The following is a 13,906-nucleotide window of genomic DNA, read 5'->3' as shown; positions in this document are numbered from 1 at the left end:
TCTTTCAAGTTTCCCATAGTCTAGATTTGCTGATTATGATTCTGTCTTGTCAATGAACATGTTCTTCTACCCCCTATATTTCCTAAAATTTAAGGGTTCTATCTGGAAGCTCTATCAAATCCAAGTTTGATTGTTTCTTGGCAAAAGTACTTCTTGAGTAGTGTTAGGTACCTTCATTAAGAGGCACATAGCCTGGTCCCTCCCTTTTTGGCATGCTGTCAGTCACTGACGATCATTGCTAGATCCCTTAGTTTGTGAGGGGTTGAAATTTGATATTCTAATTCCATCACTCCTCATTTGTTGTCTATATCAATACACACTACAAAGTACACACACACTTTCTATAAGGGGAAATTTCCCTTCACCAACAATTTGGTCACCCAGAAATAAGGTTCATATTGAGAAAGCAGAATAAATGCTTGGTTTTTTTTCTATTTACCAATTTTCAAAGTAACAAGTTGGTTTGCTGGCATCCTCCAAGTTGACCAATGAATTTATGTTAATATCATTAAGAACTCTTGCATTAAAACATATTTGATGTGTTGCAAACCATTGCAGTTATTATCTTTATTGATGCTTACATCGTACCATCTTTGCCAGTGGGAACCAATTCAAGTTGGCTCTTGGATCCTTTCAGTTGTCTTTCATAGCTGCCTTGTTTTCCAGTATGCCAGGATGTTCCAGACTCACACTGTACATTTCCTGCCCCAGAGCTGAAATCACCCATTTCTTCAAGGACACTTAGTTCCTTTTAGTAGGAAATGGAATGTGGAGATCCCAATCGGGGTGTCACCTGACTGGTCATCATTTCTAGGCCTTTTCTAGGTCATTGTTTGCAGGCCAAAAATGAGGAGACTTTGTTGTTATTGTTTTAAAGGCTTATTTAAGATAAAGTACTTCAGGAGTTCATGCTGATATTTCCAATTCAAGCCCAGGATTCACTTAACTTATCAGTCTGACACCTGAACTTCCTTCACCATGAATTCTTTCTGATCACCTCGGCCAGAAGTAATAGAACATCCTTTGAGTTGTATCACCCCTTCAGTAACTTTTATGTCAATCAACATATTGATCTCTGCTTTATTGTTATTTTTGAATCTATCTTACCTTCCCTACCAAGTGGTAAGCAATTTGGGACTGAATTCCTATTTTTATTCTTTGTTAAAAATATCTTTTTATTCTGTTAAAAATGAAATTCCTAAAGTGCTAATGTATTTCCCGACATGTAAATACCCCTTTTTTCTTTTTATTCTTCAAAATATGGAACAGTCCTATACATGCACTAAAATTTAATATATGATTGTTAAATGAACCCAACTTTTCAGATATAAAGTACCAGGAACTCTAATTTTAGTAGCAATTAGGTTAACATATTGAAGTTGTTTGAAATAAGTTTTATTTCACAGATATAAAACAATTCTGAACATTTACAACTTGTACAAAGACCGGCATGGCAGCCTTTCTGTTTTAAAAAGTGCTATCCTAAGAGAATAGGAAAAGTTCAGGACCACAATGACATTCCAAATTACAGGTTCAGGGAATGGGGAATATGAGGAAGGTATTTCTAATCAACTACAAAATCCTGAAACCATTTTTGATTGAAGGAAAATGAATAATACTGGCTTTTCAAACAGTGTGAAATCACACTTTGGTCTGAAACACGTTTAACTTTGTTTTTTATTCAGATGTCTACATAAAAATTATATTAAAATGCCACTAAAATGTACCCTTCGAAGGTTTAATAAAAAAGAGGTAGGGAGCAAAAATTAAAGGGTTTATTTTGGCAGCTCTTCAATAATGATGCGAGACACTGAATTCCACCCAGTAGAGGCGTCTCCTTTCGGGTAATCCGAGCAAGTCCCAACCCAGATGGCGACATCCACCAATCCGGCTCCAATTCCTTCACAAAGCCCTTCCACTGCAGAAGAGAGACGGAAGTTACACCTTTCTTTAGAACAAAAAGCAAAAATCTTCACCTAAATGTTATTACTTGAGCAAGGTGGGTAACAAATCTGTTGAATGCACAGTGAATTAAAATTCTAATTAAATTAAAATTCTAATACTTAATAAGGACTTCATAAAGGTAAATTCTCTTTTTCTTACCACATAAATATTTTTTTAAAACGTATACCTATCCATCTGATGATATAAGCTGAAGAGGCGGTTTTCTTACAGGTTTCAGCCATCAAACCAGAATCTGTTCAGTTACCGAAAGTTACCGTTTAGGTGACTGAAAACAAAAAAGCAATTTATTTGACTAAACAAAGGAAACCCACACTTTTGAAAGCCAAGACTTTGATTTGATATGCAGGTCTTTCCCCACACTTACCTGTACACTTGATGCATAGGAGGACTTTTGTAACACTAAAAGAAATTCTAGCATAATCATTATACCAGTCCTTCAATCTGGGAATCCCATTTTACATGGAATTTCCTCACAGTGGACGAACAACCTTGCTTTCCGTCTGTGTTCTTATGCTTTATAAATATGCAACTTTTCTCAGGGTCTCTGGACTTCCGCATACTAATAGACAATGTGCATTCCATCTTACCAAGGTCCTTCTATATTTAAAAAAAAAATTCCCCCAATGGTCATTTTAACAGACAAAAAGATAGTGTCTGTGCAAGGGGGGAAAAGGACCAGAGGTTGCCAGATTCTTTCAGAAAATGAGTCCTGACATATAAGTAGTGTAGGGATGCCATCATGTGACGGGTCAGGTTTCCCATTTGGTAGCTTAGTACATTCTAGCTGAGCCTCAGGGATTTGGGCTTGAAGCAATCCTCTTCCTTCAGCTGACACATCAATGAATCTCAGGTAAGTCCCTCAGAATCCAAGGATTTGACTGTGGTTCAGGCTCCTTTCAAAGCTGGGAGAACGAAACAGTGTGGCCACGATCCCATTTAATCTAGTGCCATGCTGGGTGAAAATGCCCAGAAATACTCATGTTCTCCCAAGTTCTGCACATCATGGCCTAGAAGCTTGTTCACCTCACACTACAGGACATAAGACAAATTTGGGTCTAGCATCCGTCTCACATGAGGTGAGTCAAATGGTCACTTCATGGTCTTAAATCCATGAAATAATGTTTTTTGAATGAATGAACATTTTTGCTGTGATAAGGTAATATTGCCACTGATTAAGCACCTAAAATATGTTGGATTAGGGTTTTCTAGACCCCAGGTAAGAAGGTGACATTCAAATGTTTTTCAAACTCCCATGGGCATATCCAAGGCTTTAAAGTCATCCTTGATGTGCTAAGTGTAAGTGTCTCCTTTCTCTCAAGAAAGAGTATCAGTGTGCAAGGGAAAGTGATTTTATTACAGAGGTAACCTTCTATCATCTTAATACAAAAACTGTTATAAATAACAAATTACTTCTGATATTCCACCCAAGTGCTCACACCAAATAAGTTTCCACACCATGGTTAGGAACTGCTATGTTAAGTAATTTATAAAGCAGATACATGTATAGCTCACAGTTCCCTGGCCCGAGGTCTTATGTTGTAGCAAGACATTGGCATAAAGACCTTAAAGGTAATAAGATAGAAAGTAAGTTGCTTATACTAATTACATATACCACATACATACTATATAGTATATAGTATATCACTTCCTAACTGAATTTTTATTTTATAGCTATATTTTCTTATTGCAGAGACTGCTTTTCGGATCTAAGAACTCAGTAATGAGGCTTTTTAACGTGATCAAAGAAAGGGTTGGGGAGACAAGAAGGCAGGCAAGGAGCTAGTTTCTGCTCTCCTGAACACTGATTCTACTGTCCTGCATAAGACACTTTATTTCCCTGGACCTTCTTTATGTGCCAAGAGAGGGGGTTAAAATATCTTCTTTATATCTCAAGGATAGTGTGGGGATTTGAGGAAGGATGCGGAAGGGATGCCCTTGACTTCTCAGGAATAAATGTGCTATGTTAATTTTTGGCTTCAGTATCTGACTTGGATGCTCAAAGCATGCTGAAATAGAATTTCCTCTGATTAACGGTGGACGGATCTCTTCTCTTCTCTCTGCCATTTGTAAGTTCAAGGTTAGTGAGAAACCCCTGCAAGACGTCCGGGGAATGAAGCTAGTGATATATACATCTTGTGATTCTCCCAGCGTGGCCTGCCATGGTGTGCTATCCCATTGCAACCTAAGAAACCAAAATGGGCGGCAGCCAAATATCGATAGGGGTGTGTCTGGGTGATGACATTAACAGACACCCCCCTTCTATTTTTGGGGTATCTTCCAAAGTTTCTTTAATGAACCTTAAAATAGAATAGAACAAAGTAATAATTTTTTTTCTTAAACACTGGTTTAAATGAATGTCTTTTATACTAGGCAGAAACAATGCACTATAGAAATGTTCTCTTTTACAAATTCAGCAGACAATGTCTATCCTTTCAAAGGACAAGGCAGAGAAATAATCTCCTTATCAAGCAGATCTCAACCTTGGCTGAGCATGAGACTAGCTGGAAGCAATTCTGAAATCCCAGTACCTTGGCTGCTTCCAGAGCCATTAAGTCAGACTCCCTGGAAGGGCGGTACCCAGGGACGGAGATTTTTTTAAGTTCCCTAGGTGAGCCTAATGTATAGCCAGGGTTGAAAACCACTGCTCTGTGGCATTATGGGCTGTTTTTCCATTTCATCTAACTCTGTGATTTTCAATCTTGGGGATCTTCTAAAAAACACAGTCTTATCCCCAGAGATTCTGACTCAGTTGGTCAGAGATGGAGCCCAGGCATCTGCGTATTATTTCAAAGATCCATCTCAGGGAATTCTGAAATGCCACCAGGATGAAGAGTTAGGTGCTGGAAACTTGCTATAGGTCTCTTTATCCCAGGCTGGTGAGCCAACATGAGAGTGGGTTCACAACCAAGCTCTGGTCTCTGAAGCCGTCAGGCACATCCCGCAGTCACTATTCTACGTACCAGAAGAAGTGCGGTGAATATTAATGGTGGAATTGAGTTCCGGGCTTCCTTGGTCCAAATAAATGATGGCTTCAATGGGAAGAGGTCCTGAACATTCAGCTCCATTGAACGTGAAATACCAACGCTGACAGCACGCGTTTCTGCATTTTAACCGAAGTGAGCCACTGAACAGAACTCTCAGAGCGCTGTTCGAGCGCATCTTGGTAAATGTGCACTCCTATGGCAAACACAGAAAGAGGGGCCACTTAGCATCTTCAATTTTCATTTAAAAGATGCTTTCGAGTTGTCGTGTGAATGTTACTCAACTTTCCTTTTCCTCAAACTTAAGGCTTAACTTTTCAAAAGGTTAACTTTTACAGAAGGAGAGAGAGTCTCTGCAAGGCAGAGCAGAGACTCTGATAGGAGGAACTCTAAGAAAATCAAATGATGGCATTCTCAGAATTCTTCACACCATTGAAGGTATCTTTTAGTTTTACTCAAAACAGCTGGTCTTCAGTATTTAAAGCCAAACCGATCTCTATATTTACTTTTCTTTTTTCATTCCAAAAATATTTCCTAAGCCCTATGTGCTGGATGCCACAGTTACAACAGCAACTGTATGAAACCGAATGTCTGCCCTCATGGGGCGTATATTCTAGACCAGCACTGTCTCTGTGTGTTTATTCTTGACCGGTTTCTTTGTAACAGTAAACAGTATCGGGGTAAAGCCCAGGTGGAGGTTTTAGCCTTTACCGATAATGACACAATTAGAAGGCCCTGTTTTGTTTTGTTTTTTTCTCTAATTGCTCTTTGCAAAATTTGTCTCTCTCCTGGTTCATGGTCTACTATCTTTTACTTTCAGAAAGCTCCCAAACTCATTCTGACTGCTCCTAAAAGAAACTTAAAAACATATTAATAATTCAGAGCCCACAGCGATAGTTTGAGAGAGAACTCAGCAACTTTTGATGAACTATAAATAAGTAACCAGTCTATCACTGTCAGGTGTTTAAAGAAGCAGGCAACATTTTAACACATCTTAATACAATGCTTTCTAAGACGTCCCATAGGAAAATAAAAATGGTCACAGTCACCAAAACTCTGGAAGCTCTATGGAAATTCTGGTACACAAAAGTCAAATCAAGACAGTCTGAAACATTTTTATAGATAATCGAGCAGACCATCAAGAGATGAGCATCTCAGAGTTTTGTGAAAGTAAAATCTCTTCTCTTGCATTTGCCAGGTGGTAGGAGTGGTGAATATCAAGGTTATCCCTCATACTGTTGAATAATAATAATACAGACACGGAACCATGTACAGAGTTGGCCGACAAGAGAAGAAAGGCTTACGAATAGCACCAGCTTCTTCAACTCTGGGCCATCCCAGTCGCCTGGCCAGTTACTTTTGAAGCAAACACTAATTAAAATGACTGAATCGTGAATCAAAATGCATTGCTAGACAACTTTTTTGAGTACTTTTTCCCCCTAAATGTTGCAGAAAAATTTTAAATCCTCACTGCGGTACATCTCTGGTCCATTGCACTTCCCTTAAGCTTAGCAACTTTAAGCCATACCTGCTAGCCAGAATAAGGACAAATACCAATGGACTTCCCACTTGGAGATAATTCCTATCACATGGTGAGTTTCTTGGAAATTTCTTCCTATCCTTGTGTCTGGAGCCACAGCAGAATTTCTTATACTAACTTAAATTTAAGTTCACTTTTGAACAAGATTGGAAAGTTGCTTACTGTCCAACACAAATACTTATGCTCTCCCTTTTTGTTTATGTTTTTAAAAAAGAAGTTATTTTAGATATTATTAGGATTAAAATAACATGGTGATGTATTTGTCTTAGAAATACCTTTATAAAATTAACTCTGAAATGTTATTCTTTTTATTCATTAATTCTAACTTAGCCACAGGATTCCTACTCCCTAATTTTGTAAAAAGTACAATTTCAGCAAAAATAAAATCAAATAGTAAATTCACGCTCAACTATGAAAACTCGTAAGTTCTGCTTCAACTTTAAAATAATTCAGACTTTACTTACCGCAATTTTTCCGAGATCTATGCCGTAATTGAGCGAACTCCATGAACACTGCTTGTAGTTGGGTGTCCAGGACTCCTCAAAGCTTTCCCTCAAGCATTCCCCCTTTTCTCCTTTGAATCCATCCCGACCTGGGATCCCAGGGGTACCAGGAATGCCATTGGCCCCAGGGCTTCCATCTCGCCCAGGCACCCCTGCAGGTCCTTGCAAGCACATTCCATTATACTAGAGCAGAAAAAGGAAAAGGGGACAAACCCTCACCACTCAAGATTCAAAGACTCATTCTGATTAGCATGCATTTTTTTAAAGATTTATTTTGTTTATTTTAGAGACAGAGTGAGAGAGAGAGAGAGCAGGGGGAGGGGCAGAGAGAGGAGACAAGCAGACTTCCCGCTGATGTGGAACCCAATGCAGAGCTCCACTTGGGGCTCAACGGGGTCTACTGGGACTCAACACGGGGCTCGATCCCAGGACCCTGAGATCATGACATGAGCCAAAACCAAGGGTTGGTCCTTTAACCAAGCGAGCCACCCAGGGGCCCCTAGAATTGCATTCATTTATTGGAGTCAAGAATCCCTTTATACCACTTGCTCGTGTTCTAGATGCATTACTGTAGAGAATTGATTTTAAAGTTATTTCTAAAATATTGAGATTTCTTTCCCGTTCTTACTGCATAGACTGCCCCCCCCACACAGAAATCAAGGAAGACAAAATGTTTTCATTTGCCTGCTTTTTTTCCTACTGCTTATTAAAAGCATACATAATTTTTAAATTGCTGTATTCCAGGGTGAACATAATTAGATATATTGTTTTTTTCTTCTAGCCTTTTATGTTGTAAAGGGCTGTAAAGTATCAGAATGATACTTTTAACATTTTATGCAAACATTGCACTATTTTGGGATACTTAGGTTATTTCTTTTTTTTTCTATCATTAGTATTATTGTAATGAAAATCTTCACCCATACAGCTTTTTTCATCTTTTGAATTATTTCCCTAAGACATACTCCTAGGGATATAATTATCAGAAAATCTTAATTAATAATGATCTTACACCAGCAGTATCTTTGAATTGGATTGCACATCTCCTGCTTCTATTTTTATGTGAAGGAAGTGTCATCAAGGTAAAACTTCTGGCCTCCATGGGGCGCCTGGGTGGCACAATGGTTAAGCGTCTGCCTTCGGCTCAGGGCGTGATCCTGGCGTTATGGGATCGAGCCCCACATCAGGCTCTTCTGCTATGAGCCTGCTTCTTCCTCTCCCACTCCCCCTGCTGTGTTCCCTCTCTCGCTGGCTGTCTTTATCTCTGTCGAATAAATAAATAAAATCTTAAAAAAAAAAAAAAAAAAAAAACTTCTGGCCTCCAACCTCACTTCCCCTCAGGAGCGAATGACCTGGTCACAGGTGACCACTGGCCTTCAACAGGGTGGCAGTAATCAATCAAACCTCTCAAGTGCCAGATTTCTTTCTGGTTTTCTTGGTGGGCAGGCAGCAAGAGTACCAGGTAGAAATGAAAAGCATGGAGTTTCTGGATTTTAATCCTGGCTCTACTGCTTATTAGCTATGTGAGATATGGCAACTTACTCAACATTTCAGTGCCTGTTTCCTTACCTGTAAAAGAGGGAAAATAATAAAGATTCTTACCTTGTAGGGTTCATGTGAGATTTAAGTGAGAGCACATATCAAGCTGCGCTTAGAGCAGTGCGGGGCACACAGTGAGCACTGCGTATGTCAGCCATGATGAGTCTTACTGTTCCCCCAAGACCATGTGAGGCAGTGACACTGGGCAAGTGTGTCTACTCCCATGGGTGGACCTTACCAGGGTCTAGACCCGGGAAAGACAGCATTAGCGAACCTGTCAGCCAGCACACACACATAAGCCCCCCCCACCAATATAGTTGGGTAAGGGGTATAGGTAATATTTTATCTCCATCTAATTCCCCTGTCTATTCAGGAATTGGCCCATTTATTAGGACCCCCCAACCCCAAATGCAAACCACTTAAATTTTTACTTTAACATTCCTGTATTGATGTAAATTGTACTATCATTCTGTTTAACGATACTGTCTAGTGAGAACAAAAAAGAAACGAAGACTCCTTGTACATTAAAATAACTTCTGGACTTAGACATGGTCATATTATAAAATCCAGTAATGCCACTGCCTAGGAAGGATCCTCATAGATATAATGTTTCCCAATCAGTTTCTTCTCCTATCACTAATTTCATCTGCGTTTTGATAAATGATTTTTGTCATGACTTTGGCCACTGTCATTTTCCTGATATAAGAAAAGGCACCATTTGGGGCGCCTGGGTGGCTCAGTTGTTAAGCGTCTGCCTTCGGCTCAGGGCATGATCCTGGAGTCCTGGGATCGAGCCCCTCGTCAGGCTCCTCTGCTGGGAGCCTGCTTCTCCCTCTCCCACTCCCCCTGCTTGTGTTCCCTCTCTCGCTGGCTGTCTCTATCTCTGTCAAATAAATAAATAAAATCTTTAAAAAAAAAAAGAAAGAAAGAAAAGGCTCCATTTATTTATTACCAAAGAAATAGCAAGAAAAGTATTTAACAAAATTGCAAATGTATTTAACAAAATTTGAAGACATGCTAAAGTATAAAATATTCTAAAGCAGTTTGGTTTATGTGAGACTTTCATTTTAGTAATCTCATTCACTTTCACTAGCAGATACATGTTTAGACATAAATTTCAAGTGGGAAGAGAGAAACAATAAGACTTCTTCCGATTTTTTTTTTCACTGTTACTCTCCTTGAGGCAAGATGATACACAAAGTTTTATTTTCCTATATATCAGTAGTTCTCAATCAGGGACGATTTTGTCCCCCAGGGTATACTTAGCAAACGTCTGATTGTCACAACTTGGGAGGGGAGGGTGCCCCTGGCATCTAATGGGAATAGGGACCACAGGTGCTGCTAAATATCCTACAATGAGCAGGACAGTCCCCACAACGAAGAATTATCTTGCCTCAAATGTCAGTAGTGCCAAGGCTGAGAATGTTTATTCAGCTTTTTATCTAAAAGCTGCATTTCAGTGACCACACGATTTTATTGAATTTGGTTCCACGGGTATTACGTCTGTCTTCCTTCACTTTAAAAATGCTAACCCAGCACAGGTTTAGTACTAGGCGGGGCGTTCTATCAATGTCCGTAGAATGAACCTCTATTTCTTCCACCGGCCACCAGGGGGCAGAGCTTGCTGGAAGCTTGAAAGGAACGCTTTGAAAGCTCCTGTACAAAGAAGTTTCTTGATAGAATCTGTTGAAACCTTCTCAATGACCACATAAACATTTTTTTTTTCTCCAGCAAAACCAAATCCAATCTACAGGATGCACCTGAGCTTGGCTGCACAATAAGCTTTTCCAAGCCGGGCAAGCGTTGTGGGAAACCGCAGGTACTGTAAATCCGTGGAGGAAAAGAAAAAATTGCTAGCTTTCTGGAGAAAAGGGGTATTTTGTGTATCATAATTACAAATTCATAAAAATGCAAACTGCACATGAACCCCAGCCATTTGGTACAGTTTTAGACAATTTAGACACTTAAAATAGAACTGGAGCCCTGAACACATTGTCTGCTTTGTGGAACAAAATTACATAGCACATTACCAAAAGTGCAGTGTGCAATGGCAGGAATTTTTTTCCAGAGCTTTTGAATCTGGCATAGAACTAGCTGCCAGGGAGTTTGGTTTATTAGCTCAGTTTATAATGGCAGCTTAACAAACTCGAGACAGTTTTTTTTTTTTTAAATCAAAACAATGCCCCCCCCTTAGGTTCTGCAATGCCTATAAACCCTATTTGTCTGCAAATAAGATTGGCCTAAAGACCGAAGTTTATTATGTGCCAAGGAATATGGTAGTGAATATGGTGTGAAAGGACAGCTCTTGACACAGGGCAGAGGACTGCTCTGCCCTCCACTGGGTTTGTTGACTTCTGGAAGGAAAGAGCTTTAAGCACACAGACCTTCCCATAGATTAGCCCCTCGGAAAGCACTTGGGCTATTTATTGGCTCTTCTGAGAACTGTCTTCTCCCTTTGCTCTGCTGTGATGCTCCTGCTTGGTGGCCACAGGCTGAGGACCGAGGGTATCTGGAAGGGCTGACTGCCCATCTCTCTATAAACAGAACAATGAAATGGGTCCTCGGAGGGTTACTTCGGGGTCCCTTCATTTTCCCTTTCTGGCCTTAATCCCTCTGAACCATTCCTGTCCTGAGCTGTGGTCGTCCAACAAAGTAAATTGCAGCCCACACTTCCTAGGAAGATGACCCAACATGACTCATAGTCTTCAAGTTACAAAGAGTTGGACGGATACTTTGTGAGGGTTGTTATTCTCTCCTGCAGGCAGACGTGGCCACCAGCCCCAACACAGGACACGTCGCAGGGCTCTGGCCCAGGCCCACCCAGGGGAGCAGCGAGGCCGGGGTGTCCCAGACAGCTCCCAGGCTCACCTTCCAACCTACTCGAGCTTCCCATTCTACTCTCATTGCCGACCTAACCCTCTCCGTCCTCCCGGGCTGTTGGGGGGGGGGGGGCTGGCGACCCTCAGAGGCCAGAAATTATTGGGCGACTCCCTGTATTTTGGGGGGTCCCATCCGACCGTCGCATCTCCGCTCCAGCATTTGCGTCTCCCGTAAGAGTTCCACGTCCTCACCGCTCGCATTGCCCAGGTCCTACCTTACACGTGGACTCAGACAAAGCGGGACACCCAGGCGCACGCATGACCCACAGACGCAGCTGTACAGACCACCCCTCACCCCGCCAGCCGGACTCACGTCCTCCCCGTGCGGCGCGCGGCTCTGTCCCCGCCGCCGGACTCACCAGGTCCACCACCTCCCTCTGCCGCAGCAGCGCCTTTTGCTTCCCCTTGGGGGTCTCGGAGGCGCTCGACGGCGCCCGCAGCTGCAGCAGCAAGAGCAGCAGGAGGCCGAGGAGCCGCTGCGGGACGGCGGCGGCGGGGCCGTGGGGGCGCATGGTGCGCGGCGGCCCCGGGACGCGCGGAGCGGGAGGAGGAGCAGGAGGAGACGCGGAGCCGGGACGTGATCAGAGTCTGGCCCCGCCGCGTTCCGAGGCCGCCACAGGCTGCATCAATGCCTCTTTCACCCGCGCGCCTCCCTCCCTCCCTCCCGCCCCACTGGACACCGTAGTTTCCATCCTGTAATAGGCGGGAGCCCCCACCCCGAGCCCGACACTGGGCGGGCCGACAGCCGGGCCCGCCCCCTCCGGCACTGCCGCGGAGACCCTTGCGGAGAAGCCGCGTGCGGAGTCGGGGGGCTGGGAGGGCAGGGGGGGGCGGCCGTGGGAGGCCGCAGGTGGAGGCTTCCAGGCGGAAGTGGAGATAGCGGCGCCTAAGTGAACATTGAGAGGCACGTGCCCTCACCCGGGTCCAGGAACCACCTTCAGGGGTTGTCGAGCTGTCACTGTAGGCAAGCTCTTTGTCCCAGATGACATTTGGGGGCGAAACAGGGGTAGGGGAGGAACCATAGGTATCATAGGGTTCTCCCAGGGGCCCATGACCCACATGATTAAGAATCGATGTTAAATAAACCAAAAAGCAAACTCTTAAATACAGAGAACTGGTGGTTGCCAAAGGGGAGGTGGGTGGGGGGATGGGTGAAATAAGTAAAGGGGATTAGGAGACAGAAACTTCCAGTTATAGCTCTTGCTCTTTCTCTTCCGGTCCGAGGCGCTTCGGGAGCCGCGGTCTTCGGTGCAGACATGGCCAAGTCCAAGAACCACACCACACACAACCAGTCACGGAAATGGCACAGAAATGGCATCAAGAAACCCCGGTCACAAAGATACGAATCTCTTAAGGGGGTAGACCCCAAGTTCCTGAGGAACATGCGCTTTGCGAAGAAGCACAACAAGAAGGGCCTGAAAAGGATGCAGGCCAACAACGCCAAGGCCACGAGTGCACGCGCCGAGGCTGTCAAGGCCCTCGTCAAGCCCTAGGAGGTCAAGCCTAAGATCCCAAAGGGCGGCAGCCGCAAGCTCAATCGACTTGCCTACATCGCTCACCCCAAGCTTGGGAAACGTGCTCGTGCCCGCAATGCCAAGGGTCTCAGGCTCTGCCGCCGAAGTCCAAGGCCAAGGCTCAAACCAAGGCCAGGCTGCGGCTGCGACTCCGGCTCCGGCTGCAGCTCAGGCTCCCAAAGGTGCCCAGGCCCCCACAAAGGCTCCAGCGTAGATGCTTCTGTCTGCCGGCGTGAGGACGGAAGGACTGGTGTGACCCCTGGGCTTCCATCTGCGTGGGGCTCGTGTCCTCCTGTGCTATTTGTACAAACAAACCTGCGGCAGGAAAAAAAAAAAAAGAAAGAAAGATAAAAAAGAAACTTCCAATTATAAAATGAGTCAAGGAGATGAAAAGTACAGCATAGGAAATATAGTCAATACTATTTTTTTTTAAAGATTTTATTTACTTATTTATTTGACAGAGAGGCAGCGAGAGAGGGAACACAAGCAGGGGGAGTGGGAGAGCGAGAAGCTCAGTGGGCTTGCCACTGAGCGGGGAGCCCAATGCGGGGCTTGATCCCAGAATGCTGGGATCCTGACCTGAGCCAAAGGCAGACGCTTAACGACCGAGCCACCCAGGTGCCGCTGTAGTTGATACTATTGTAATAACCTTGTATGGTGACAGATTGTGATTACACTTACTGTGGTGAGCACTGAGTAATGTATAGAGTTGTTGAATCAGTATGTTGTGCACCTGAAACTAATATAACATTGCATGTTAATTATACTTCAATAAACATTTTAAAAAGATACATTAAAAATTTAAAAAGAACTGATGTTTCATAAGTGCCAACACTCACTAAGCACCAGGAACCACACAAAGTCTTTTATATATCCTCTCTGTCTTCTGGGGAGTCCTATGGGGGTTGATACCTCCTCATTTGCCCCATTCACAGATAAGGAAACTGAGGTTCAGGGAGATTAAGCAACAATCAATGGTAGAAATTCA

The 13,906-nt window shown here is 43.1% G+C and overlaps 1 protein-coding gene and 1 pseudogene across 1 annotated transcript; one reads left to right on the top strand and one right to left on the bottom strand.

Annotated features, from left to right (window-relative positions):
• Window positions 1-1,373: 1,373 nt before the first annotated feature.
• CTHRC1 (collagen triple helix repeat containing 1) lies at window positions 1,374-12,017 on the bottom strand. Its single transcript, XM_040626176.1, has 4 exons — window positions 11,764-12,017; window positions 6,951-7,172; window positions 4,926-5,142; window positions 1,374-1,918 (listed from the first exon to the last, which is right to left on the bottom strand). The coding sequence occupies exons 1-4, from the start codon at window positions 11,914-11,916 to the stop codon at window positions 1,776-1,778; spliced, it is 735 nt and encodes a 244-aa protein (XP_040482110.1). The 5' UTR covers window positions 11,917-12,017; the 3' UTR covers window positions 1,374-1,775.
• A 573-nt stretch (window positions 12,018-12,590) lies between these two features.
• LOC103661528 lies at window positions 12,591-13,197 on the top strand (annotated as a pseudogene).
• Window positions 13,198-13,906: the final 709 nt, after the last annotated feature.

Source organism: Ursus maritimus, unplaced genomic scaffold (genome assembly GCF_017311325.1).
Source record: "Ursus maritimus isolate PB19 unplaced genomic scaffold, ASM1731132v1 scaffold_9, whole genome shotgun sequence".
In the NCBI taxonomy this organism is placed as follows: Eukaryota; Metazoa; Chordata; class Mammalia; order Carnivora; family Ursidae; genus Ursus; species Ursus maritimus.
Note: the sequence above shows the minus strand (reverse complement) of the source record. Positions and strands in the feature narration are given on the sequence as shown.

Coding starts and splice junctions, on each gene's coding strand:
- CTHRC1 (XM_040626176.1), bottom strand. CDS start 11,916: ATGCGCCCCCACGGCCCCGCCGCCGCCGTCCCGCAGCGGCTCCTCGGC. Junction 7,173..11,763: donor AGAGGGAGGTGGTGGACCTG/GTGAGTCCGGCG, acceptor TTTCTGCTCTAG/TATAATGGAATGTGCTTGCA. Junction 1,919..4,925: donor TATTCACCGCACTTCTTCTG/GTACGTAGAATA, acceptor TCTCTTCTGCAG/TGGAAGGGCTTTGTGAAGGA.